This window comes from Neofelis nebulosa, chromosome 2 (assembly GCF_028018385.1).
Source record: "Neofelis nebulosa isolate mNeoNeb1 chromosome 2, mNeoNeb1.pri, whole genome shotgun sequence".
Taxonomy (NCBI): domain Eukaryota; kingdom Metazoa; phylum Chordata; class Mammalia; order Carnivora; family Felidae; genus Neofelis; species Neofelis nebulosa.
The window spans coordinates 18,272,197-18,299,740 of NC_080783.1; the positions used below are offsets into that span (position 1 = coordinate 18,272,197).

Below are 27,544 nucleotides of genomic sequence, written 5' to 3' on the forward strand. Positions count from 1 at the left end.
GCTGTGGGAGGGGGCTGGGAAGAGAGGCTCTCCGGAGCAGGAAGCCAGGCCGCGGGCAGGGGAGGCTGCGGGGCCCCTCGCTGCAAAGGCAAACAGGAAGGACTGCCCCTCGAGCTCTCGATTCGGGGCCCGGGAATCTCCGCCGCCGCAGAGCCGCAGCTCCGGGCCGAGGGTAAGGAGGCGAGCCGGGAGCGGGCGGCCGGGGGAGAGCCCCGCGGGTCCCCGCCGCCCCCGGCCCCAGACGCGCCGCGCCTCGCCTCGCGGGCTCCCGCCGCCGCCCCCGGCCTCCGCGCGCCCGCCGCCCGCCCTTCCCCCCCGCGCCGCTGCGGGCCGGCCGCCACGATGAAGGCGGGCTCGGGGGATCAGGGGAGCCCCCCGTGCTTCCTGCGCTTCCCGCGGCCCGTGCGGGTGGTAAGTGGCGCCGAGGCCGAGCTCAAGTGCGTGGTCCTGGGGGAGCCGCCGCCCATTGTCGTGTGGGAGAAGGGCGGCCAGCAGCTGGCGGCCTCCGAGCGCCTCAGCTTCCCTGTGGACGGCGCCGAGCACGGCCTGCTGCTGAGTGGCGCCCTGCCCACCGACGCGGGGGTCTACGTGTGCCGCGCCCGCAACGCGGCCGGAGAGGCCTACGCGGCGGCCGCCGTCACCGTGCTGGAGCCACTGGCCCCTGAGCCCGAGCCCCAGCCCGCCGAGCGCCCGCTGCCTCCTCCCGGGGCGGGGGAGGGCGCCCCGGTGTTCCTGGCGGGGCCCCGGTCCCAGTGGGTGCTGCGGGGGGAGCAGGTGGTGCTGACGTGCCAGGTGGGGGGCCTCCCCGCGCCCGCGCTCTACTGGGAGAAGGACGGGATGGCCCTGGACGAAGTGTGGGACAGCGGCCACTTCGTGCTCGAGCCCGGCCGTGCCGAGGGCGGCCCCGGCGTGAGCCTAGCGCTGCGCATCCTGGCGGCGCGGCTGCCGGACTCGGGCGTCTACGTGTGCCACGCCCGCAACGCGCACGGCCACGCGCAGGCCGGCGCGCTGCTGCAGGTGCATCAGCCCCCCGAGAGCCCCCCCGAGGACCCCGATGAGGCTCCCAAGCCCGTGGTGGAGCCGCTCAAGTGCGCGCCCAAGACCTTCTGGGTGAACGAAGGCAAGCACGCCAAGTTCCGCTGCTACGTGATGGGCAAGCCCGAGCCCGAGATCGAATGGCACTGGGAGGGCCGCCCGCTGCTCTCCGACCGCCGCCGCCTCATGTACCGCGACCGTGACGGCGGCTTCGTGCTCAAGGTGCTCTACTGCCAGGCCAAGGACCGCGGGCTCTACGTGTGCGCAGCGCGCAACTCGGCGGGCCAGACTCTCAGCGCGGTGCAGCTGCATGTCAAAGGTACTGCGGCACCCCTGGGGCTGCCCGGGCCCTGGGGAGGGGCCTCCAGCGCTGCCCGGGAGCCGGTAGGGGGAGGGGAGACGGACTAATAGCATACCGTTTCCTGCCCGCCTCCCACCCCCCAGGGATTCGTATTTAGTAGGTCTCCAGGGTACCCAGGAACTTCTTAGCAAACTTCGTGATTCTGAGGCCGAGGGTGGAAAACCAGCCTTTGATAAACCGCTTTAAGGAGTGATTGATGTACAAACCAAGAGGGAGCACTTCTAGTCCAGGGGATTTCAGCCTTTTTGTTTCACTCCCCTTCCCTCAATGGAAATCCCTTGTGGAGACTGATATAAGGAACATTTTATGGGTGTACATTTCCAGGTCCAGATTCATAACTATCCATGAGAACAAGGGTAAGAGGAGGCTGCATTCACAACTGGGTCTAGTCTGTGGGTCCTGGGGGGAAAGTCTGGCTGCAAGCGACACATTGAGAAACTCCTGATTCACACCAAAGGTAGACTAGAGGGCGGAAAAAAAAAATGCACTTTTATGAAACTGCTCTCCAGGTTTGAAAGAAGAAGAAGGTGAAGGAGAAGAGATTTCCATTTCAAAGTTGAGTCACCAGCAATATCTAATAACATTAGATACATTGCTCATAAACAGAAAACTCAGAAGAAGGGGCGCCTGGGTGGCGCAGTCGGTTAAGCGTCCGACTTCAGCCAGGTCACGATCTCGCGGTCCGTGAGTTCGAGCCCCGCGTCAGGCTCTGGGCTGATGGCTCAGAGCCTGGAGCCTGCTTCCGATTCTGTGTCTCCCTCTCTCTCTGCCCCTCCCCCGTTCATGCTCTGTCTCTCTCTGCCAAAAATAAATAAAAAACGTTGAAAAAAAAATTAAAAAAAAAAAAAAAAAAAAAAGAAAACTCAGAGGAAAAAAACATCCCAAACTCCCACTGGAAGGTGAAGCTCTCCAGAATAGGACTTCCCTGCAACTCCAGGGATTATACTTTCACTGGCTATTCCTCAACTTGTCCCCTCAGAGGAAGAAAAGTGGGCACATTTCCTGAGCCCTGCCTGGCGCGAGGGCAGCATGTGGCACCTGTGCTTCTGTGGTGAGGTCTGATGTGCACAAACTCGCAAAACTGCACTAACACCATCAGGAAAGAAAAGCCCAGTGCGAAGGCAGAACTTCCCAGAGGCACAGGACACACACGCTTCTCCAGCGGCCTGATAACCCGCTGGCCATTTCCATCCTCATGCTTTCTTTTCGTAAAATGCGGTTTTGACAACGACAATTTATTTTATTTTATTTTTTAGTGTTTATTTTTGAGAGAGACAGACAGAGTGGGGAGGGGCAGAGAGGAGGGAGACACAATCTGAAGCAGGCTCCAGGCTCTGAGCTGTCAGCACAGAGCCCGATGTGGACCTTGAACTCAAGAACCGCGAGGTCATGACCTGAGCCGAAGTCGGCTGCTTAACACACTGAGCCACCTGCCCCCCCCCGAAAATGACTACTTTAAAATTTTTTTTTAAGTTTTATTTATTTCTTTATTTTGAGAGAGAGCGCATGCACTCATGTGCCAGGAGGGGAGGAGGAAGAGAGACAATCCCAAGCAGGCTCCACACTGTCAGCACAGAGCCTGATCCAGGGCTCAAACTCACGAACCGTGAGACCATGACCCGAGCCAAAGTCAAGAATCAGACGCTCAACCTGCCGAGCCACCCAGCCGCCCCTGTTTCTTTAAATTTTAATTGCACTTTTTAAAAATCATTTTATTTTTTTCATCATGATTATTGTGCCCCTTCAATCCCCATCCCCTATTCCCGCCCCACCTCCCCTCTGCTAACCATCAGTTTGTTCCCTATAGTTAAGAGTCTGTTTCTTGATTTGTCTCCCTCTTTTTTTATTTTTTCTTTCACGCATTTGCTTTGTCTCTTAAATTTCACATATGAGTGAGGTCATATAGTATTTTTCTTTGACTGACTTATTTCAGTCAGCATTATATGCTCCAGCTCTAGCCGGGTGAAAACGACTAAAGTTCTTTAAAAATGAAATTCAGCTCAGCCCCTTGCAGAATTTGTGTAGTGCCTCTGAGGGACCCCGGGGAACAGCTGGAAAATCACCGTTGTGGTCCAAACCCTTCCATCCCTTTCCCTGCTTGACGGTCAGGAAACTGAGGCCCAGGATCACTGAAATGGCCTTGCTCAGGGTGATGTGGCCGGAGTGTCAGGGTCAGATGAGAATCCAGGCCACCTGACGTCTCTCCTGTTGGGTTTTCTGTGATCCCGGAATACCTGCTGGCCTGGGAGGAAAATGGCAGGAGCTAACGCGGGTATAGGCAGTTGGTAATGCACGGAGCCATTCCCCTGGTCTGGCCCTCTCCAGAGCCTTCTATCTCTCCCCTCCCCACAGAGCCCCGTCTGCGCTTCACCAGGCCCCTGCAGGATGTGGAGGGCCGGGAGCATGGCATTGCCGTGCTGGAGTGTAAAGTGCCCAACTCCCGCATTCCCACGGCCTGGTTCCGTGAGGACCAGCGGCTGCTGCCCTGCCGCAAGTACGAGCAGATCGAGGAGGGCGCCGTCCGTCGCCTCATCATCCACAGGCTGAAGGCAGACGACGACGGTGTCTACCTGTGCGAGATGCGGGGCCGGGTGCGCACGGTGGCCAATGTGACAGTCAAAGGTGGGCTGGCCAGTGGGAGGAGGCCAAGGCTGAGGCAGGCGGATGCCCAGGCCCCAGGCTGGGGGATTCCCGTCCTTTTCTCAGGGCCCATCCTGAAGCGGCTGCCCCGGAAGCTCGACGTCCTGGAGGGAGAGAATGCGGTGCTGCTGGTGGAGACACAGGAAGCTGGGGTCCAGGGGCGCTGGAGCCGCGATGGGGAGGACCTGCCGACCATCTGCCAGAGCAGCTCCGGCCACATGCATGCCCTGGTCCTTCCAGGGGTCACCCGAGAAGATGCCGGCGAGGTCACCTTTAGCCTGGGCAACTCCCGTACCACCACTCTGCTCAGAGTCAAATGTGAGGGCAGGAAAGCCCGTGGGCAGACTGACTCTTCGAGGGCCGGACAGGAGGGCCAGGGCAGGAGGGTGACCAGATGCCAGAGCCTGGGTTGGCAAAGCGGACTCAAGTTGGGAGGGCTGTGGGAGGCTGGAGCAGGGCTGGAATGCAAACCCTGCCTCTGTCTCAGGCGTCAAGCACAGCCCCCCGGGACCCCCGGTATTGGCAGAGATGTTCAAGGGCCATAAGAACACAGTCCTGCTGACCTGGAAGCCCCCCGAGCCGGCTCCTGAGACCCCCTTCATCTACCGGCTGGAGCGGCAGGAGGTGGGCTCGGAAGACTGGATCCAGTGCTTCAGCATCGAGAAAGCCGGAGCCGTGGAGGTCCCAGGGGACTGCGTGCCCTCCGAGGGCGACTACCGCTTCCGCGTCTGCACAGTCAGCGAGCACGGCCGCAGTCCCCACGTTGTGTTCCATGGGTCTGCTCACCTCGGTGAGTCGGTCCTTCCGGACCCAGCCTGTCCGCGGCCATACCCCAGTCACACCTCCCCATCCTCTCTCCTCCCTTCCCCAGCCTTCGGTCCCCGTCGTGTTATATGCCTTCTGCCTGCCAACTCTTGTCCTCTGCCAGCCCTCTGGTTCTGATGGCGGCACTCTGTCCCCATCTCAGTGCCCACAGCCCGCCTGGTGGCAGGTCTGGAGGACGTACAGGTATACGACGGGGAAGATGCGGTCTTCTCCCTGGATCTTTCCACCATCATCCAGGGCACCTGGTTCCTTAACGGGGAAGAGCTTGAGAGTAATGAGCCAGAGGGCCAGGTGGAGCCTGGGGCCTTGCGATACCGGATAGAGCAGAAAGGCCCACAGCACAGACTCCTCCTGCAGGCTGTCAGGCACCAGCACAGCGGGGCACTCGTTGGCTTCAGCTGCCCCGGTGTGCAGGACTCAGCCGCCCTCACCATCCAAGGTTGGTGCTGGTGGGGACCTGGGTGGACACAGAAGTCCTTGGTGGGTTCAGACGGAGGGCTCAGCGGTCCAGAAGGCCAATTTCCACCTACGTACGACGCACATTATCTTCAGCATCGTAGCCAAATTCTCTTTGTGGCTTATAGAATTCCATCACGTTTGCTATCTTAGAGGCATGGCCCCTGGGCCCTAGTCCCTGACTGCTTCCTGCCTTATCATGTAACCGATAACATTATCAGAGCAACTTCTTGTGGTGTTAGGCACAATCCTAATCATTTTACGTGCGTTAATTAACATGGTTCTCTCAACAGCCCTACAAGATAGATTCTTTGGTGAGTCCATTTTACACATGGAGACACTGAGTCACAGAGGGGTTAAGTGATTTGCCCAGAGTCACCGAGCTAATGAGTGGTAGTGCTGGGTTATGAAGCCAGGCAGTCTGGTGCCAGAATCCCACTGTGCCACCTGTGGAAACCAGGAAGGAAGGGGATGAGGGGTCCCTGAGGAGGACGGTTCTTGGTGGGCATCTGAAAGTGCAGGGGACATATGGCATTTGCCATCTCACCATTGCTGGAGTTTGTCCGGCCAGTCAAGGAATTCCTCAATGACCGAGCACAGGGCCAGGCAGGTGGTCAGCTGCTGGCATCCTAGGAGGAGGGCAGAGTAAGAACCAACAACCAGAGTGGCATTTTCAAAATGCAGCCTGGGACCCCTGACATCAGAACTGCCTGGAGGGCTGGTTGATAATGCAGATCCCCTGGCCCTTGCATGCCTGTGTGGGGCCTAAGAGGTTGCATTTTCAGTAGACTCCCTAGGAATTCTGTACGCTCAAACATTGCCCTTGAGAATTGGCGTGTGAGCCCAGCGATTTTCTTTTTAATTCCAACAAACGCGTTGAGCCAGCGGTTGTCTGGCCTGATGTACTCTGGCCTGCACCAGCGACGGGTGTTTATCCCAGGTGGAGCATGACAAGGGTGCTGCCTGTGCCCACGCTTCTCCCCACACAGAGAGCCCGGTGCACATCCTGAGCCCCCAGGACAAGGAGTCGTTGACCTTCACGACCTCGGAGCGGGTGGTGCTGACCTGTGAGCTCTCCCGGGTGGACTTCCCAGCGCGCTGGTACAAGGACGGGCAGGAGGTAGAGGAGGGCGAGTCGCTGGTGGTGAAGATAGATGGGCGCAAACACCGCCTGATCCTGCCAGCCGCCGAAGTCCGAGACAGCGGCGAGTTTGAGTGCAGAACAGAAGGCGTCTCAGCCTTCTTCAGTGTCACCGTCCGAGGTCAGCAACGATAGTGGTCTGGGCTCCTGCAGCTGAGGCTGATTCCCAGGGGCCATGCAGGCCCTGCCCCCTGGTCTGCCTGCTTGGGGGTCCCTTCCAGGGGGAGCCAAGGGGGCCAGCGGACACGTTTTCAAATTACTCTGTACTTGCTTCCTAATCCTCCCATGCACCAACACCCTCCAGCATACTTGCCCTCCACATACCCCTGGCTAGGTAATAAGGGTGGGGAAATGAAATTCAATTAAGGGAAGGAGAGGCACGTGCTAACATTTACTGGGTCCCTGCTGTGAACCCAACATAATACCAAATGTTTCAAATACATAGGGTTTCACGTAATCTTCACATCTGGATGAGAAGCAGTAGATCTCTACAACACAGATGAAGAAACAGGCTCAGAGAGGTTATGTGATTTGCCCATTATCACACAGCCAGCAAACACCATAGCTGGGTTCACACCCAGGTCTGTGCTTATCCTACTATCTCAGGTAGCCACGGTCAAAGGGAAGCTTTAAGTGCAGGGGTCCAGTGGTTCTCAAGCCATGTTCTGGCTGCTTCAGAACCACCTGGGAAGCTTGTTATAAATGCATACGCCCAGGCCCCCCAGCTCTCCAGCTCCAGACTATCCAGGGTAGAGCCTGGGGATCACTCCGGGAAGGCAGCTTGGGAACCACTGATTCACCTCATCTTCTCGCTTCGAGTGGACATCCTGTCTCAACCCCACTGCAAGGAGGCCCTCTAACTGCTGTACACGCACCCAGTGACAGGGAACTCACTACCTGTAGCGAGCAGCTGTCTCACTGTGGCACCTAAGTCATTCCCCCTTCCTGCCCATCCTAGGGCCGGTGCTCCAGGGGATCCCTTGTAAAAACAGCAGCAAGCGTGGCCCAGTGTGGCCCATGATAATGACCTCCTCTCAGCCTAGGCAAAGGCTGTCATCTGTGCCTCCCCCTCCCCCATGTCCCCGGCCAGCCACCCCCACGTCCCGTGGGGACGCCCAGAACACAAAGGTGCCACATGGTTTGCGTTGCCTCACCTGCCATGCCCTCAGTACCCCCACGTCATTGCTCCAGACCACCCTGCACAGCACGGCCTTAACCCTCCTAGTGTCCCCTGGGGAGGAAACTGTCTCCTGTGAGTCTCCTGTCTGCGTGACCTCGTTTTGTCTGCTTCCCACCAGACCCCCCGGTGCATATCCTGGACCCCCAGGAGCACGTGTTTGTGCATGCCATAACCTCTGAGTGTGTCATGCTGGCCTGTGAGGTGGACCGAGAGGATGCACCCGTGCGCTGGTACAAGGATGGGCAGGAGGTGGAGGAGAGTGACTTTGTGGTGCTGGAGAAGGAGGGGCCCCACCACCGGCTGGTGCTGCCTGCCGCCCAGCCCCCCGACGGGGGCGAGTTTCAGTGCGTCGCTGGAGATGAGCGTGCCTACTTCACCGTCACCATCACAGGTGGGGGGACAGGCAGGTCCGTGTGGCACCGCCTAGCAGCTGTCACACGATCCCCTCCGGGCCACTCTTCCCCAGGCCCTCTTCCCTCCCCGCAAGCTGATTGCGTGCCCCTCCTCGGTCTGCATCCTACGATTCAGTCACCCACCAAAACTACGTTGTCCTAAACGCTGGCCAGGGCTCCACAAGTCACAGGGCACCTCTGCCCCTTTCCGTTCTCTGGTGAAGGAGAACCTTCAGGAATGGCAGAGCTTTCCTGCGGGGCAGGGTGTAGGGCAGGTAAGCCCCCACCCTAGAGGGGTCAGAAGACCTCAAAAGTCTATGGGAGACCCTGGCTCCATCTGGGCACCTAACCCACCTCTCCCCAGCCCCATCTTACATACGGTCCCTGCCCCAACCCAGAGAGCATAGACCATTTCTACAGCAAAGGCTGACACCGTGGTCCCGATGGGGCCACTGTGCCTGTGACGTGCTTTGGTGACTATGGTTGTGTCTCCAGATGGGGGTGGCTGTCCCAGCAGCTAGGAGACCTAATCCAAAGGAAGATTCTCTTCTTTTTTTTCTTTTTTTTGTTGTGATGAGCACTGGGCATTCTGTGTAAGTGGGAAGGTGGGAAGGCTCTCTTCGTCAACACGTGGCCCACTTGCAGGAGGAGGGAACAGGCGTGGCTCAGGGAGGGCAGCCGGGCGCCTCGGTCCCAGCTATGACTGTCCCTGTCCCGCAGATGTCTCCTCGTGGATCGTGTACCCCAGTGGCAAGGTGTATGTAGCGGCCGTGCGCTTGGAGCGTGTGGTGCTGACCTGTGAGCTGTGCCGGCCATGGGCCGAGGTGCGCTGGACCAAGGACGGTGAAGAGGTGGTGGAGAGCCCCGCATTGCTCTTGCAGAAGGAGGACACCGTCCGCCGCCTCGTGTTGCCTGCCGTCCAGCTGGAGGACTCCGGCGAGTACTTGTGTGAAATCGATGACGAGTCGGCCTCCTTCACCGTCACTGTCACAGGTGTGGGTTCACCCCAGCCGCCCGGGGTCACCAGAGAACAGTCCTGAGCCCTCGGGGGAGCTGGCCACCTACTCCCTAGTCGGCACACTGGGGAGGAGGGAGGTGGGGCTGCGGGTGCATGTACCGAGGCTCCCTGCCCGGAAGACCCCAGGGCCCCTATTCAAGGAAGCAGGCTCCTCCCCAGCACCAGGGCCAGGAAGAGCTGTGCTCCCCTGGCTCATTTACTGGGTGCCTCCCACGTGCCACCAGACCCCGGGCCGGGTGCTGCAGGTAACTGGTGTGTGATATACATGCACCGTCTCTGCTCTCAGAGCTGCAGTCTAGCTGGGGAGGCAGCTGTTAACCAGGGGTCGCAAACGGGCAGTCCGTAGGGCCCCATGCAGCCCACAGATGTGTTTTGTTTGGCCTGCAGAGTCTTACCAAAGTCAGGACAGTTCAAATAACAATCCGGAGTTATGCGTCCTCTTGAAAAAGCCGAAGACCCGGCGGCTCTGGTCCCGATTCCCCCCATGGCGACGAACAGCTGGTGCTGAGTAGCAGCTGCCCCCATAATATGGGGCCCACATTCCTCTGCCCTTCCCCCTCTGCCATTCCTCTTTGCCTCTCCCCAGACCCCTTCCGCCACTCACCTGACCACCTACCTGGCCCCTGTGGGCATTTGAGTTTGCGACCCCTGTGTTAAACCAATAAATGCAAAAATAAATGCACAGTTGACACGTCGTGACAAGTGATGTGAAGGAGCAGAGGGCTGGAGAGCGAACAGGAGAGTCAGAGAGGGCTGCGGAGAAAGCCGCCACGCCCCTGGGCTGGACTCTGGACACCCGGTGGCAAGCAGACAGACCCGCTCACTTCCCTCCGGGAGCACGCAGCCTGGGAGGAAAGCCAGACACTTTAGAGGGTCTCAGAAGGTGGACTGTCCAGTGTTGTGACAGGGGTACAGAGGGAGCTCAAGGCTGGGGGGCTGCTAACCTTGTCGGCAGGCAGGAAGTGCCTTCAAGGCAGATACTTGGGGGCAGGGGCCGAGGTAGCTGAGTGGGGTCAGGTTTGGGCCGAAGGTAGATGGGAGAATGTTCAAAGCTGGAAAAGCACAAGACGACTGTGAAAGTCACGGTGGTTCGGTGCTGGAAAGCGTGGGGCCGCAGGCCTCAGCGCCAGACCTGGTGTGGATGTGCAGCTCGGGTGGTGGTGGGGGGTGGGGGGGCGCTCGCAGGGCCTGACAGCTCGGTGGCACAGAAGAAACGTGCTGGCTGCACTGGCACTGTCTTGTCGCCCTGCCCTCCGCTCTGCCCCAGCAGTGATGCCTCAATCCAGGCTGAGCTGCCTGGGTGCCCCCACCCCCAACCCGCGAGAGTGCAGCCTGGAACACCCAAGCCACAAAGCCAAAGGCCTCTCTGTGCATGTTTTGTCCTGTAGTGACCCCTTCAAGCTTTTCAGCCCCACGCCCTGGCCAGACACAATGGCAGACACACATTTCAGCTCACACCTGGCCTCCCCACAAAACACCAGATTGCTCACTGGGAAGTTCACACAAGCGGCCGGGAAGTTCACACAGAGCCAGCCCGGCTTTGGGCCAGGGATAAACAAGTCTGATGCCAAGCTGAGGTCCCGCAGCTGTGCGGACACTCCAACCCTGTCATGGCACCTTGTCCTCACCCCACTGCTCCCTTCACCTCCTTGGCTCCCCAGGCAGCCGCACCTTGCAATCTACCAGCCTTGCTGGACCCCCGAGAACCAGCCTGCGTCCTTTGGACTCTTAGAACAAGCCCTGTTAGGGAGGTGGGTTGTGGAGGCAGGGGACTTGTGTGCTGGTGAGCACGTCTGCCCATGCGCACCTCTGCAAAAAAGTGTTTCCGGGAAGCGAGCAGTTCCTGAGCTTAGCCACAAGGGGGCCGCATGGTAAAGGGGCTCTAAAATGTCTTGGAAACTAGAAGATTCTGGGAGATGTTCAGGGCGCATGGGAGCATGGGCAGGCTCGGACTCAGTGCCTGAGCACCAGTCACCTCCAGTGTTGACATAGGAGGTCCTTTCCTGTGGAGGAATGACCCCTTTGGAGCAGTTGGAGATGAACTCCCAGAATCAGCGTTTAGCATCCCTGGGGAACTCAGACAGGTGCTGGCAACTCGTAGACACAGATGCAAAAATCATTACTGAGTTCTGCAAGCTTTGGCTTTCGATCCCTACCACTGCTCACAGAGTCTGAGCCTCCCTTTAACACATGGTGGTTCTTCCTCCAGCCCTAGAGTACGTGGACCCAGCTGTGACCTTAAAGAGATTGGTTAATCACTCTTTGCCTCGATTTCTTCATCTGGAAAACAGGGATAAAATGATACCTACCTCTTAGGATTGCTGTGAGAGTTCAATGTGTAAAGTGCTTAGGACTGTTCCTGGAACCTTAGGAAATCATACAGAAGTATTCGCTGTTTTGGATCTACAATCTCTTGTTCACAATTCTGAAATCCAAAAAACCTCTCCAAACCAAAAGTCTTTTCTAAGTTTCGTCTTCAGAGTCATTTCAGTAAAACCTGTGAAACTATTTCTGCTCTTTAAGTATCTTGTTTAGAGTGAGTATATGTATATGTCACACTGCCGAAATGTTAGTGTGGTTGGTTGCGGCGGGGGATGGGGCGCGGGGGGGGGGGGTGCTCCAGTGGGGGCTAAGAGAGGCAGGTATGTGATATATAATAAATGCACCTTTTTTTCCTGGGATCTGAAGCATTCTGGATTCACATCTCTGGCCCCAGGGTTTTCGGAGGGTAGATCGTGGACCTGTTATTCCTTGTTATCATTATCCTTATCACTCTTGTTGTTGCGAGCGACAGGAACTCCGTGTTGCCAGGGCGGCTGGCGATTGAGTTTGTGACAGCCTGTGATTGCCCCACTCTGCAGAGCCCCCGGTGCGCATCATATACCCCCGAGATGAGGTGACCTTGATCGCCGTGAGCTTGGAGTGTGTGGTGCTGATGTGTGAGCTGTCTCGGGAGGACGCCCCTGTGCGCTGGTACAAGGATGGGCTGGAGGTGGAGGAGAGCGAGGCCCTGGTGCTGGAGAGCGACGGGCCACGCCGCCGCCTGGTTCTGCCTGCGGCCCAGCCCGAGCAGGGGGGCGAGTTCGTGTGTGACGCCGGAGATGACTCAGCCTTCTTCACTGTCACCATCACAGGTGGGCATTCTCTGGGCACCGTGGGGAGCTAGAGAGGCAGGAGGCCGAGGGACAGACACCCAACCTTCTCACTTCCTGCTTCTTAGGGGCCCCCCACCTGCCCCACACAGCCTGCTCCTCCCCCAGACTCCTCATTCTCAGCCATCAGAGAGCCCTGGCTTGCCCGGATCAGGCCATGACAGTGACTAGAGAGAGCCCAGCAGTTAGGAGCATTCATTCATTCATCCATTCGTTCATCAAATATTTATTGAGCAACTACTATGTGCTCGGCACTGTTCTGGATGCTGAGGGATAGAGTAGCAAGCCAATAAGAGAACACCTCCAGTCTTTGTGGAGCTCGAGTTCTAGTGAGGATACACAGACAACCAGTAGGCGATGATAAGTACATCAGAAGCAAAGTGGGGAAGGGGGATATGGAGTGGGGGCGTGGTAGGGTGGGGCGTGCATTGGGGTCACATCGGTCTGGGTCTACTTCTGTCTATCCGTGGGCCCTCAGACAAATCACTTTCCTCTAAAGAGGCTTCGAGTCCTCATCTGTAAAGTGAAACCAACATCGGTGCCGCCCTCGGGAGTGTCAGGAGCAGCTGTGAAAAGAGCTGCCGTGTGCTTAGCACAGCACCGGGCACACAGTAGGTGCCCCCAGATGGTAGCCACACAAGTCCCGAGAACTGCTCTGGAAAGAGAGAGTGCTGAGAAGCCAGTGTGAGTGGGTGGGAGCCTGCTGGCTGAGCCTGAGCACCTTTCCCTCTGTCTGTCCACCAGCCCCACCAGAGAGGATCGTGCACCCAGCAGCTCGCTCCCTGGACCTGCAGTTCAGGGCTCCAGGGCGTGTGGAGCTGCGCTGTGAGGTGGCCCCTGCCGGGTCCCAGGTGCGCTGGTACAAAGATGGGCTGGAGGTGGAAGCATCGGACACACTGCAGCTGGGAGCCGAGGGGCCTGCTCGCACCCTGACCCTGCCCCACGCCCAGCCCGAGGACGCCGGGGAGTATGTGTGCGAGACTCGGGATGAAGCTGTCACCTTCAACGTCAGCCTGGCCGGTGGGTGCTTCCTGCCAGCCCGGGTGCGGAGGGGGCAGTCAGCCGGAGCTGACATGTTCCTCTCTCTGTCCAGAGCCCCCAGTCCAGTTCCTTGCTCCAGAGGCAGCCCCTGCCCCACTCTGTGTGGCCCCTGGGGAGCCGGTAATGCTGAGCTGCGAACTGTCCCGGGCTAGTGCCCTGGTCTTCTGGACTCACAATGGGAGGCCGGTGCAGGAGGGCGAGGGCCTGGAGCTCCATGCTGAGGGCCCCCGCCGCATCCTCTGTATCCGGGCCACAGACCTGGCCCACGCAGGCCTCTACACCTGCCAGTCCGGGACAGCCCCGGGGGCCCCCAGCCTCAGCTTCACCGTCCAAGTGGCTGGTGAGTATGGCCTGGGCAGAAAGCCTGAGAGCGTTGCACCCCCAAGCCCATATGAGTTTCCCCGCCTCTCTAGCATGCTTTGTCCATCCCTCACCCACCTCTCTCAGTATCTTGCCCTCCCCAAAGCCCTCGGGCCTCTCCCCATCCAGTGACCCCCAGCTCTGACCCCACAGAGCCCCCCGTGCGGGTGGTGGCCCCCGAGGCAGCCCAGACAAGGGTTCGCAGCACCCCAGGCGGGGACCTAGAGCTGGTGGTGCGCCTCTCCGGGCCCGGGGGCCCTGTGCGCTGGTACAAGGACGGGGAGCGACTGTCGAGCCAGGGGCGGGTGCAGCTGGAGCAGGCCGGGGCAAGGCAGGTGCTGCGGGTGCGGGGGGCACGGAGCTGGGACGCTGGGGAGTACCTGTGCGACACGCCCCAGGACAGCCGCATCTTCCTCGTCCGCGTGGAAGGTAACAGTGCACCCCTCACTCCCTGTGGGCCCTGTCACCCCAAAGACCACACCCCTGCACCCTTCTGGGACTCCTTCATCCCCCGACCCCCTCCTTGCTGCCTCGGGCTCTAACCGGTGCATGCACAACCGGTACTTGGATGAGGCTTCAGGAACCCTCTGTATAGGAGGAGCCATAACCCAGTGGTTAAAAGCAGGGGCTTTGGGGTCAACCCACCCAGGTTCCAATCTGGGTTCCACTTGTCAGTAGTGTGAGACTCTGGCAAGTGGCTCCACCTCTCTGGGCCCCGGCTCTGAAGGGCGGGGCGGGGGGTGGTGCTTGTCTGGTAGGGCTGTTGTGACCCTTAAATGAGATAAATAGGGTCCATGGTAAATTACCTAATAGGGAGTCAGAGAAGTAGGGAGCCAGGCTGGGATTGAAAGGAGGTAGCTAGGAGCGGCAGGGAGCTGGCATCTTGTCCTCTGAGATACCCGCCATGGTCCTCAGCAAAGATCTTTCGGATAACTGAGAGACGAGGACCTGCACCCAGGAGAGGATGGAAAGGAGGGAGAGGGAAAGACACAGCCCCACCTCACTGCCTGACCCCATGCCCCCAGAACCACCACTGGCAAAGCTGGTCTCAGAGCTGACGCCACTCACCGTCCATGAGGGTGACGATGCCACATTCCGGTGTGAAGTCTCGCCGCCAGATGCCGATGTCACCTGGCTCCGCAACGGGGCCGTTGTCACTCCGGGGCCCCAGTTAGAGATGGCCCAGAATGGTTCCAGCCGCACGCTGACGGTGCGACGCTGTCAGCTGGAGGATGCGGGGACCGTGACTGCCCGAGCAGGGGGCACAGCCACAAGTGCCCGGCTCCACGTTCGAGGTTTGGTCCTGATGGGGATGCAGTGGTCTTGTCTCCTGTGCCTGTTCTCTCAGCCCTGGCCCTGGCAGCCTTGCGCCTCTGCCCAGGGACCGGCCGGTGAGCAGGGGGTCATCAGCCTCCAGGCCCCACCAGGCTCCATGACCCCCTCCCCCTTCCTCCCCAGAAACGGAGCTGCTGTTCCTGCGGCGGCTGCAGGATGTGCGGGCAGAGGAAGGCCAGGACGTGTGCCTCGAAGTAGAGACAGGTCGAGTGGGCGCAGCAGGTGCCGTGCGCTGGGTGCGAGGTGGGGAGCCCTTGCCCCGTGACTCGCGCGTGTCCACGGCCCAGGACGGCCACGTCTACCGCCTCTTCATCCACGGCGTCGTCCTGGCTGACCAGGGCACCTACGGCTGTGAGAGCCACCACGATCGCACCCTGGCCAGGCTCAGCGTGAGGCGTGAGTGCCCTGTCTTCTCCTAACCCATCACACTGACCCGTGGCGCAGCCTTTCCTGGCTGCCCCAGGGCCCCTCAGACCCCCCACCAAAGTGCCCCTCGCCACTGAGGCAAGTCAGCCCTGGCTGGCCTCCAGAAGTGTGACCTGAAGCAGCCTGCCCAAAGCAAAACTTTTCATTTTCTAGTGTTTTCTATTTACCCTAGAAGTCCGTGTGGATTTTGCATTCCATTTCACGTGTCCCAGTTGGCTTTGCTGTAAACGTAAATATTATACTCCAGAAACACGTGCCGTGTTTATCCCTCAGTCACCTGCCCCAGGGTCCACGGGCCCATTTGGCAAATAGCAACTCCCCCATCTGCCCCAAGCCAGAGCTTTCTATTAACTGCGAGACCTCATGCAAGTTACTTACTCTCTCTGAGCCAAGTCTTCTCAAGAATGGGGCTGATCCGTACTTCAAGGGTCTTCAGGAACAATAGCTGAGATGACATGAAAAATGCCCACACAGAGCTTGGTAAATGGTTGCTGTTGCTGATATGTAGTCTCTTCTAATTTATTTCATTCATTTAATCGCAATAAACCCATGTCTCAATGCTGTTCACCTTGTACGGTTGGAGAAACTAAAGCCCAGAGAGGTCGAGCAGTTTGCCAAAGGTCACACAGCACACAAACCATGTGGCAGAGCTAGGGCCTAATCCCAGCTTGTCTGACTCCGATTCCTGTGCTCCTCCCAGTGTCACAGTACCCCTCACCCAGACTCCTCGACCCTCTAGCCACAACTCATCTCCTTCACGTGTGCCCTCTCCTAAGCCCCTCCCCACCCCGCCCAGTTGGCCTCCTGTGCTCCTTTCTCCCTGACCCTGGTTCCGGGCTTCCTTCCACAGGGGCTCAGATTGGGTGTTAGGGGTGGTACAGGCGGGGCCAAGAGCTGTGTGAACCCTCAAAACCCCTGCCCAGAGCTGGAGCCCTCATCCTCCCTCTCTCCCCATCTCCCCCCACCAGCGAGGCAGCTAAGGGTGCTGCGGCCTCTGGAGGATGTGACCGTCACTGAGGGGGGCAGTGCCACCTTCCAGCTGGAGCTGTCCCAGGAGGGTGTGACCGGGGAGTGGGCCCGAGGTGGAGTCCGGCTGCAGCTGGGGCCCAAGTGCCACATGCATGCAGAGAGCCACAGTCACCGTCTGGTACTCAGCGGCCTGGGCCTGGCTGACTCGGGCTGCATCACCTTCACGGCGGATTCCCTGCGCTGCGCAGCCAGACTCACTGTGAGAGGTGTGGATTCTGGGCCCGCTGCTTGCCTGCTGACTGCCCTGAGTGTGATTCCACCGATCCCCCTCCCTGTGTGGCCCCCTGCACTGACCCTGCCTGTCGGAGTGTGCCTCCCCTGACTCTTTGGCCTTGGGTGGCCCCCGAGACCGCCCTGCTTGAGTGTGGCTCCTCTGACCGATCTGATCCAGCGTGACTCCACTGACCTTCTGGTCCCTGTGAACCACTGACCATGCCACTGTGAGTGTGCCTGTGCCGGTGTGGTCCCTCTTGTCTGCTGCCTGACCAGGGCCCCACTGACCACTCTGAGTGTGGCCCCACTGACCACACCTGCCTGCCGTGGCCCCTGCTGCCTGCCTGCGTGTGCCCTTCTGACCACTCAAGTCCCAGTGACCCACTAACTGCCTAAGGATGACTCTGCTAGCAACTCTGGTTCAGGGACGCCCATTTTTCTATGCCCCGTATTCCCCGCTGACAACACGTGCTCTGGAGTTCCCCCCATTGCTCCTCTGAACACATCATGTCTCCCACTGGCCAGTGTCACCTGTCCATTCCAGTAAAGTGTGGTCCCCACTGACCATGCCTGCCTATAGGTGACTCCACTGGTGTCCCTGCTTTGGTCCCCGCCCCCATGCCCCGCTAATTCCAGCATGTCCCCCACTGGCCAACTTAAAGTGTGATACCCCCAGCTGGCCACTCCTGTCCCATTGACCCCTGTGGCCCTGTTGTGTCCTCCACTGACTAGCATCCCACTTGGACCACTTGTGTCCCGGCACATCCCCCTCTGACGAGCAGCCTCCACCCACCACCTTCCCTAAATGTGTCCACCACTGACACCTGTGCCCAAGTGTGTCTTCCTTCTCCCCCTCCCAGAGGCCCCAGTGACCATTGTGAGGGGGCCGCAGGACCTAGAGGTGACCGAGGGAGACACAGCTACATTGGAGTGCGAGCTTTCCCAGGCCTTGGCTGATGTCACTTGGGAGAAGGTCAGAACCCATCCCACCTTGACGTCATAAGGACATAATGATAATGGCCCAAATGGAAACAACTAATACTCCCTGAACACATGTGTCTGGCACTGTGCTCAGATTTACTTTACATTAAACCTTCTAATCCTTACAACAGCCCTATAGAGTAGGTTTTGCTATCTCTGTGTTATCTCTAAGGAGCCTGAAGCTCAGTGGGGTGCTATCGCCCAGCGGCAGACAAAAGGGGTAGAGCCATATTTGAGTCCAGATTTGCCTTATTCTAGAATCCATGCTCATGTCCAGAGTGATCGGTACACGACTTTTGGCTTCCAGTGCCCACGGCGCCCCTTTTCAGTCCTAACATCCCCAAGGATGACACCTTCCCAGTGAGGCTCCTGGGGAGGCCCCAAAGGCTCAGGACAGCCAGATCCCAGCCTGGGGGGACAGAGAGGCATAAATGCTCCTCGAAACCTCTGGAGTTCAACAGACGGCGCCGCCCTCTCCCAAGGCCGAGGCTGCCTGTGTCCAACCGAATTCTCCCCGACCCTCTGCAAATCTCGCCCCTAGGACGGGCGCCCGCTCACCCCCAGCCCTCGGCTCAGGCTCCAGGCCCTCGGCACGCGACGCCTTCTCCAGCTGCGGCGCTGCGGCCCCTTGGACGCCGGGACCTACAGCTGTGCAGTGGGGACGGCTCGCGCCGGGCCCGTTCGCCTGGCAGTGCGCGGTGGGTACCGGGCGCTGCCCGGAGTGGGCAGTGCTGCGGGCGCGGGGGCTGCGGACCCGACTAGCCCCGGACAGACTCCGGTGCCTCCCGGGAGTAGGGCGGAGTGTGGGCGTGAGCGGGCACCGCCCCCTCAGCCCCGCCCCCGCCTCACGCCCCCGGCTCCGCCCCAGAGCGCACGGTGTCAGTGCTCTCCGAGCTCCGGGCGGTGCGCGCCCGCGAAGGCGACGGCGCCACGTTCGAGTGCACCGTGTCGGAGGTGGAGACCACCGGGAGCTGGGAGCTCGGAGGCCGGCCGCTGAGACCCGGAGGCCGCGTCCGCATCCGACAGGAAGGTCTGGCGGACTTTCTTCCTATTCTGGCCCCCTGCTGCCCCGCCCCCGGCTCAGGCAAACCCCGCCCTACTAGGATAAGCCCCGCCTCTGGCTCGAGTGAGCCCCGCCCCACAGCCCAAGGAACCTTCTCCCGGTATTTCCCCGGTCCCCAGCTCTGAGCCACCGGTCCTGGACCACTCCTCTTTCCCCTCAGTCCCGCCCCCGGCGCACATTGGCCGCGTCCAAACCGACCCGGGGACCTACTCCGGCCCACCTTCATCCCCGAACCCTCCCCTTGGCTGCTCCGGCCTCGCTAGCGCCTCTCCCACCCCCAGGGAGGAAACATGTTCTGGTGCTGAGCGAGCTGCGTCCGGAGGACGCCGGTGAGGTCCGCTTCCAGGCGGGACCCGCCCAGTCCGTGGCTCAGCTGGAGGTGGAGGGTAAGCAACTGGGGAGGGACGGTTGGGAGAGGGCATCATCTCCCCTCGGGACTGGCAGGCTGGCGGCTGGTCCTGGGAACACTGCCTCCCCACCTCCCTTCCTCGAGGGACTCTTCTGGGGCGGGTCACAGAGGGCAGTGCGTTTCCTGGGGAGGAGGAGACTTTGGGTTAAGGGTACAGAGGATCGGGCTGGTGCCTTAGATATCTAAGAGAAGTGGAGGCTGCGGGGAGGGGGAAGATGCGTCTCTCCTCCTGGGGGCCCTGCGTGTCCCTATTAACTTAAGCCCTCGTCCTCACCCCCAGCACTGCCTCTCCAGATGTGCCGCCGCCCGCCTCGAGAGAAGACGGTTCTGGTCGGCCGCAGGGCGGTGCTGGAGGTGACTGTGTCCCGCTCGGGGGGCCACGTGTGCTGGTTGCGGGAGGGGGTCGAGCTGTGCCCGGGAGACAAGTATGAGCTGCGCAGCCACGGCCCCACCCACAGCCTGGTCATCCATGACGTGAGACCTGAGGACCAGGGCACCTACTGCTGCCAGGCCGGCCAGGACAGCGCCCACACACGGTTGCTGGTAGAGGGTGAGTGGAGCTGACTGGGCAGAGGTCAGAGGGGCAGGCTGGCTGGCCAGACAGGAGGGGTCGCCTGGGAGCTGGTGGGCTGAGACACGCCTACCAGAGGTTTTCCGGGACTTGGGATGGCCAACTGGTTCTGGGGTGTGTGGAGGTGGGGAGTGGGGGAGGGGCTGAGGGCTGAGCAGAGGAGGGAGCCCTGTGTTCTCTACTGGAACCGTCTGGTTCAGGTCAGCCGTTTCCACCTTTCTATGCCCTTTCCTGTCCAGGCTTCTCACTTTCTCCTGCCTCTGGACTGTGTCTGTCTCTCTTGAATGCCCCATTTGGACCCTAATTCCTCTCCTTCCTACCTACTAGCCCCTGATCTGTGCCTACCTGTCCCTCACCCCCCTCCTGCTCTCTGCCCAGCTGGCTTCTGCCCATCTCAGCCAGCTCCACATCGGGCTGAGAAGAGGGCTCCTCTAGTCCCATTTCCTTCCTCTTCCACAGAGATGCCCCCTCCACTTGAATTCCCGCATTTCCTACCCCTAACTGGGGGCTGACTCCCATTTTCCTGCCCTCATAGACATCCCTGACAGAGGTCCAGAAAGGGTGGGGCAGAGGGTGAGGAGCCAGCTCTTCCTGCCAGGGGAGAGGACGGTGGTACCCACTCTCTCCCCAGCCCCACGCCGAGTCATTCCTCTGCAGGTAGCTAGGAGGACCGAACCAGGCCAGGCAGGTGCCCTCGGACAGCTTGGAAGGCGTGTGCCCGTACCCTGGGCAGGGGTGGGGAGGCAAGGGAACCACAGGTGTTGGGGACAATAAAGTGGTGCAGTCCTTTTCCCTGGCTCTCTGTGTGATGTAGGAGGGCAGAACTTGCCTGGAGCCTCTGTGTAGTAGGTGACACAGGACACCAAGGGCTGCGGGGCTTCCCATTTGGCCCGTGAAAGTGCCAGCCACTGAAGACCACCACCACTCCTGGCAGAAGCCACACAGTTTGGCACATTTATAAAATATGTAAAACAGGGTGGGGTGAGGGGAGACAGAAGCATGAGGTGTCCAGGGTGGCATGACAGACACCAGACATGCACCGTGCATTTAAGCCCCCTCCCCCAGCCCCTTTCCCTAACCCAGCCCAGAGCAGCACCCCCCACCCCCCTCCCCTGCCACTGCCCTCAGGCTGGTGGCTTTGTAGGAGACAGGGGACCAGGGCTAGGGGTGCTGCCATTTGCCCCAGGGACAAGGACAAGAAGCCTTAGATGAGTCTGGTTGGGAGGTGGAGCAGTGGGGGAGGAAGGCAGACATCCTCCACTTAGACATGCAGGAGAGTGGCCTGTGGGACCCCAGCAGTGGGGGTGGAGGCAGGGCCAACCTTGGAGAAGCCCCACCAATCAGAAATCTAAGGCAAGGGTCCCAGTGTCCCCTCAAGCCCACGCCTCCATACACACATACACACACACACACACACAGGCGGCACACTCACAACCCTGAGCACACCCCAATGGGGCTCACACCCCGCATCCCTCAAGAGCCCCTCTGGAGCTCGGGAGGAGGCTTTCCCCTTAGGCCAGGCCCAGCCTGAGACAGGTTCTCTCTTCCAGTAGCCGGGCCAGCCCTCTTCAGGGTGGGGAGGGGGACAGCCAGAGGCCACAGGGCCAGGCAGGCTGGGTAGCGGCCCAGCAGACCTCCCCAAGCTGGCAGAGCTGGTGACCGCAGAGTCTAGGTGGGCAGGAGCAGCAGTACTGCTATACCCGCACGGGGGGCCCTGAGCAGGCCGTCAGTGGCCCCCGAGACCCATACTCATAGTCCGCGTCTGTGGGCGAGGCCATGAAGGAGCTCAGTGAGCTCCCCGTCTGCCGGTCCCGGAAGCTCTGGATGTAGCTCTGTGGGAAAGTAAACACGGGTGTAAGCGTGGAAATCCTGCCCCGGAAGCCACCTCCAGGGACATCCTCTCTTTGCACGCCACAGCCTCAGACTCACCCCAGAGTGCCACAGGCCCAGGGCCTCACCACAGCCCACTCGGGCTATAGTCCATAGCCCGAGACCCTACCCATACTATACCTCATTAAAATTCCTGCTCAGGACACCTTTCCCCCAGTCCTAGAGCTGGAACCTGTCAGGCTCCTTGTGCAGGGGTTACAATAGGCAGACAAATGCTAGCCCTTCTAGATTGAGATCGGCCTCTGGGGAAGGCCCAGTTCCGTTGGACAGAGTCTACAGTACTCCCTTCTCCCCCCATTCAGGCTGGAGGGGCCCAGGTTGCTCACCGGGGAGAGGACATCTCCATTGAAGCGTTTGATGGGCACGGGCCTGCGCCGATAGGCGGGGTCAGGAGGCCCGGGCCTTGGAGGAGCCCGGGGGCCTCTGGGGGGCGCTCGAGGGGGTCTCTTCTTCCTCCGCTTCTCCTTGCGCTCTTCCTGCTGCCGAATCCGCATCAGCTGGACGCGTCGTCGCTGCCGGCTGATGACCACTGTGCAGGGGTGGGCAGAGAAGGGACTCACAGGCTCACACGCCTCATGTCCTCCAAGCCTCCCTGATCCTTCCTACCTCAGGGCTCCAGGCGTCCAGATTCCCTTTGTCCATAACCTCCTGCTCCCCCTTCCTTTCCCCATCTCCCATGCCCCAGATGGGACTTCCTGCAGTTGTTCTTTTCTTCCAAAGGTCATATGAAAGATTCCTGGACTTCTAAGTACTCCCTCTCCAGCTATTATCCCTTTCCCAATCCTGAGCCCCAGGTGACTCACCTAAACCAGCCGTCATCATCTCTCAATTGGACAACTACAGCCTCCTTCTCACTGGTTGGGCCTTCCATGCTTGCCCCCCATTTCCACAATGTTTCTTACACTCAGCAATCAGAACGAGCATCCCAAACGCTAAATGAGATTCTATCCACCCCCTGCTTTAAACCTGCAATAGCATCACATTGCCCTCCTGGTAAAATCCAGAGTCCTAATCACGGCCCACAGGGCCCTCACAGTCGGTATGCCTCACCTACCACACTGCAGCCCACTTCCTCAACAAGCCAAGATCTTTCTTTCTGGGGACCTGCCCTTGCTGTTCCCTCTTTTTCTAGCTCTTTGCACGTGGCCTCTTATCCTTGAGCACTCTACTCAAATGTCACCTCTTCCTAGCGGCCTTCCTTGACCCCTGTATCTGTAACAGCCTCTGTAGGTCACTTGTTTACATTGCCCTGCATATTTCTTTCGTATCACTCTGGAGCTGGAATTATCTAGTTTGTATGCATTCTGTTGTCTGTCTCCCTCCACCTGAATGCAACCCCATGAGCGCAGGGTCCTTTTCTGTTGGATCCCCTGTGCCTGAAACGGGCTTGCCACAGAGCCACTGCCCCATACCTTGTTGCAGAATGACTAGTGGGGCTGCGGTCCTGTCTTCCCAGACCCTGAGCCAGTCAGCTCTCTAACCCTATTGAGGCCTTTGGTTACTAGTATGTACTACTCCTTCCCCTGTGCCCCATTTGCTCAGTCCTCCCACCCGTCCTTGGCCACTCATTTCTCTCTCACCCACCCTGGCCTGGACCCTCTCACCTTCCGTGTGGGAGTCCCCCTCGGCCGTCACCCGCCACTGCACCAGAACGCCCATCAGGCTGAGCAGGGGCCAGAGTGCCAGCAGGGCCCAGCTCCGCCAGCAGAGGGGGGGTACTGGGGCAGCACGCAGTCGCTCCACCGCGTAGCGCCCCAGCAGCAGCAGCTCAGCAAAGTAGTCAGCGGCAGTGGCGATGAGCGCAGCACCTGTCACGGCGGTGGCCAGGGTGGTGAGTGGTCGCGGCCAACGCAGTGTGAGCAGGGCGCAGAGTAGGCCGCCCCCCAGCAGCAGCCCCAGTGGGCCCCACACAGAGCCTGGCTGGTAGTAGGGAGCGGAGCCCAGCAGGGCGGCAGCAGCGAGCAGCAGACCCAACAGCAGCCCCACCAGGAAGAGGCCCACACTGCGCACCAGCATGGCCACCAGCCCGCAGAGCAGCCCGATGCCCAGTGCGATGCCCGCACTTGCCCCGGCACTCAGCTGTGTCTCCAGCACCCGCTCTCGGTAGCACAGCAGGAAGATGACCACCGAGCCAAACAGCAACCCAGTGAGGAAGAGTACTGCCTTGAAGCAGCGGTAACCTGGAGGGGAACAAGGGCTAGTGAGGGGCCAAAATGAGGTCACCAGGCTCCAGAAAGGGGATCAGAGGGGTTTTGGACATGAGAATCACAGAGGAACCAGGAGCAGGACACTAAGGTCAGAATCTTGGGGGCCACTGGAGTTCTGAGGGCATCAGTGATGGGACCTTTGGGGTCCAAGGAGGTCAGAGAGATAGGTCATTGGGACTCACTGGGAAAGCAGAGAGATAAGAGTTACTGAGATGAGTGTTGGGTCTTTGAGGGTCAGATAAACCATTGGAGTCAAGAGTGAATCAGTGATAGGGTCATTAGGGTCTTTGGAATCATAGGGGTCAGAGAGAGAGGTCATTTGGGGTCACAGGCGATCAGCAATAGAATCACTGGGGCCTTAGGAGGGATTGTTCAGAGATACGAGGTATTTAGAAGTCAGAAAGAACTTGAGAGATGAGGGTCACACAGGTTCAGAAAGATAATGTCTTTAAGGGGTAACAGGGCTTCAGAGATACAACATTAGTAGAAAATTACAAAGAGAATGGAAAAGCAGGGTTATTGGGGAGGGGTTCCAGAAGATGAGGTCATTGCAAGCAGGGGAATTAACAGACATGGAATCGTTGAGAGTGTTAAAGGGTTTCTGAGAGGGTAATACTGAAGCCAGAGAAATGGGAGATCATGAGGGTAGGCAGACAATGGCATCATAGGGATCAAAGTGTCAGGAGTAACAGAGGGAGACAGAGGGATGGAAGGTAATGAGATAACTGGAGGCGGCTGGGGGTCACTAGGGTCATAGAGTGTTCAAGAGGATTATAAGGGGAACCGGTGGTCATGGAGTTTCAGAAAAATGGAAGTTATACCCATTAAGGGTAACTGGAAGAGTGAGGGACTTGTAGATACTGAACAGTTGGGAAGATGGAAGTCAGAGATGGAGGTCAAGGGGTCAGGGTACGCCAAAGAGAAAGTTCATAAAGAGATTCAGGAGGTGCCTGGGTGGCTCAGTCAGTTAAGCATCTGACTCTTGATTTTGGCTCAGGCTGTGATCTCGAGATTGTGAGATTGAGCCCCATGTTGGGCTCTGTGCTGAGCATGGAGCCTGCGTGGGATCCTCTCTCTCCCTTTGCACCTCTTCCCTGCTCTTGTGCATATTTTCTCTCTCTCTCTCTCTCTCTCTCTCTCTCTCTCTCTCTCTCTCTCTCAAAAATAAATTTAAAAAAGAGGAGATTCAGTTTTAGGAATGAGGGAAGCATCAGAGTCCAAGAGGTTCTGGGGTCAGATAGAGGAGTAGGGCATACACAGGGCTCAGAGTCCAAGAGCCTGGGAATGAGGGCATCCAAGGTGGGTAAAGTGGCAGAGAAGCCCAGGGGAGAGAATGTCAGGCTGCTTGAGCAACTGCAGAGAGAGTGGGTATGGGTAGTGGAGAGCATGAGGTGACAGACTCCTTAGAGACCCAGAATGTGTCCGAAACCCTTAGAAGGGCACTTCCTCTTGCTCGTTCTGCAGTTGTTCAGCTTGGAGTTTGGGGGTGGAAGAGGAGGGACCATCTGGCTCCCATCCTTACCTACTACACAGCCATTCTAGGGGGAGGTATAAATGCTGCAGAACACTAGTCTCATGGCACCTCTGCCCAGCCTGGAATCCAGATCTCCATGCTTCCTTTGTACTTCTTCCAACTGCCTATAATGATCCTCCTAGAGGCTTCCCTTGGGCCCCCAGCCCATGGAGCTCACTCCCCTCTCTGAAATTCTGTAACTCTTGCAGTAGTCACCAGGCACTTATTCCACTAGCCCATCTGGTACCTTTGTGCAAATTAGAAAAAGTCATGTCTTCCTCTAGGTAAAGCAGCCTTGTGCCAAGGCCTAGAGTTTGGCAAATGGACCATGGGCTGGATTTCAGCTCCCGGTTGCCTATTCAATTGAACTCCCTTGTGCAGTACCCATCCTAAACAACTGTTTATAGCAGGCCTGGTTACTATAGCTATCTCCATGTATGTGACTACCATCTAGCCCGCTCTAACATGTATTACAGGTGTGAATGTTCCAGAAGTCTCTCCCCTATCAGACAATATGCCATGTGGTAAGGGACCATGTTCAGCCACCCTGCTAAATGCTTTTCTGTGCCTACCTAGCACAGTGACCCAAACCCATCTTCACCATAATAGCTATTATTTATTGAGCATCTACTATTTTCCCAACAACCCTCTATGAGACAATTATCATCGTTCGCACAGTTTAGATGGGAAAACTGAGGCTCAGACAGGTTAATGTGCCGAGGTATCACAATTAGTAATGTGCAGAGCCAGTTTCAAATTCAAGCATGCTGAATTTAAAAGCCTGTGTTTTTTAGGACCTAGAGTCTAGATGATCCATGAACATGTGTGGGATGAAAGAAAGAGAAAAGAAAGATAGTTATTCATGGTGGTGGTGGTGATGGTGGTAGTGGTGATGATGTTCTAGAGAAGATTTGAGGCGCCTAAAAAATAATTTGGGAAACAGTGGGGAGCCCAGGTGAAGGATGAGGTAGGGGTCTCACCGAAGAAGCAGTAGACGACTCCGAACAGACAGCACATGATGCAGACGAGGGCCGGCAGTGCCTGGTACCTGCGCTCCAGGGGCTGCTCACAGGGTGCACCCCAGAAGGCATCATCTGGCTCGGGGGGCAGCAGCTGGAACCGCAGTGTCGCCACAGTGCCTGGCATAGTGCTGGGAATGGAAGGGAGTCAACCTCCCAGGTCAGCCTGACAAAGAGTAAGTTGGGGTCAAGGAGGAGTGCTGGGTCTCCACCAGGATGGGGGCAAGAATGGGAATGGGAGAACTAGGCAAGGACACCAGTGGACAAAGGAGTGATGCCCAGCTCTGGAAGCATCTCTGAAGTGGAGCAAAAGACAAAGGGAAACAAAAGTGCCTGGCTAAAGGAGGCTGAGATGTAGAAGTTAAAAGGGACCCTGGTTGGGGGAAGAGGAGGACAGTGTGCTGCCCATAAGAAAGAGGCAGCCAGGAGACTCCTCTGTGGGCGGCCAAATCTGGGATTGTCCAAGATCTACCTGGGCAGGAGGCGACCTGAGCTTCTGAGCGAAAGAGGCTGTGCAGGGGCCGGAGGGTCCGGAGTTGCAGAGCGCCAGAGGCCCCAGCTGACTGGGGTCCGGGAAAAGTCCGCCGAGCCGGGAAGGGGGCTGCTGGGCCGGAGGGACCGTTCTCTGTGCGGCGGCGTCGCTGCTCCGCCTCCAACACCGGCTGGCACTCCAGTGCCGCGGAGTCTGGGGACTCAGGCTGGGTCTGGGGAAGGGAAAGGAGCAGGAGCAGGGGCTTGGGCTGCCCCAGAGCCGCGGCCCCATGCCCTGAGCCCGCCCGCGGCCTTTGGTGCTGATGGACAGCTCCGGCCTCTGCTCCTGACGTCACTCAGGGCGCACCATCCAGGCAGGGGCGGGCTGCTTCTGACGTCACCAGGGACGCACCAACCACGCCGGGGGAGGCAGGGGACTCCGCCTCCGGCGTTTCCCTCACCGGCACTGAGGAGGGGGCACTTCCGGGGGTCCTTCCCCTTTAACCTCCCCCTTCTCCTCCGTCTCCGGTAGCTGGAGCCCGAGACCCCACCCCGGGGGCGGGGACCTCGCAGTGACACGTCGGACAGCGGCGGCCGTGGTCGAGGCTCCTGCGCGGAGCGCTGGGACCCTGCGCCGGACGGAGGAGGATCGGAGCGCCGCGCAGGGGATTCGACTAGGACCGCGTCGGCGGGGAGGGAGCGGGCCCGCCCGCTTGGCCCGGGCCCTTCGGATCCGCCCCCTCCCCGGTCCCGCCCCCTCGGAGCCTCTTCTGGCTGCTGTGGGGCTGCTCCGGGCCCCGGGGCCCGTGGTCCCGG

At 59.1% G+C, this 27,544-nt stretch overlaps 2 protein-coding genes across 7 annotated transcripts; one reads left to right on the forward strand and one right to left on the reverse strand.

Annotated features, from left to right (window-relative positions):
- The first annotated feature begins 9 nt into the window (after nt 1-9).
- On the forward strand, nt 10-27,384 carry OBSL1 (obscurin like cytoskeletal adaptor 1). 5 transcript variants are annotated; one of them, XM_058703686.1, is made up of 21 exons: nt 10-1,354; nt 3,749-4,018; nt 4,103-4,354; nt 4,524-4,826; nt 5,004-5,300; nt 6,307-6,579; nt 7,757-8,029; nt 8,751-9,023; nt 11,910-12,182; nt 12,945-13,220; nt 13,294-13,581; nt 13,755-14,030; nt 14,627-14,896; nt 15,060-15,332; nt 16,331-16,597; nt 17,465-17,577; nt 18,127-18,283; nt 18,454-18,615; nt 18,930-19,034; nt 19,338-19,607; nt 27,261-27,384. In XM_058703686.1, exons 1-21 carry the CDS (start codon nt 343-345, stop codon nt 27,302-27,304), a joined length of 5,727 nt encoding a protein of 1,908 aa, XP_058559669.1. In that variant the 5' UTR covers nt 10-342; the 3' UTR covers nt 27,305-27,384. The 5 variants fall into 5 exon arrangements, with proteins under 5 accessions (XP_058559669.1, XP_058559677.1, XP_058559705.1 ...); XM_058703694.1 differs by lacking the exon at nt 27,261-27,384 and adding an exon at nt 20,286-20,418; XM_058703722.1 differs by lacking the exon at nt 27,261-27,384 and adding an exon at nt 20,290-20,418.
- On the reverse strand, nt 20,554-27,109 carry TMEM198 (transmembrane protein 198). Of its 2 annotated transcripts, none has more exons than XM_058703766.1 (5): nt 26,730-27,109; nt 26,219-26,388; nt 23,123-23,698; nt 21,845-22,047; nt 20,554-21,460 (listed from the first exon to the last, which is right to left on the reverse strand). In XM_058703766.1, exons 2-5 carry the CDS (start codon nt 26,382-26,384, stop codon nt 21,323-21,325), a joined length of 1,083 nt encoding a protein of 360 aa, XP_058559749.1. In that variant the 5' UTR covers nt 26,385-26,388; nt 26,730-27,109; the 3' UTR covers nt 20,554-21,322. The 2 variants fall into 2 exon arrangements, with proteins under 2 accessions (XP_058559749.1, XP_058559740.1); XM_058703757.1 differs by having other exon boundaries at nt 26,219-26,423; nt 26,730-27,106.
- Nucleotides 27,385-27,544: the final 160 nt, after the last annotated feature.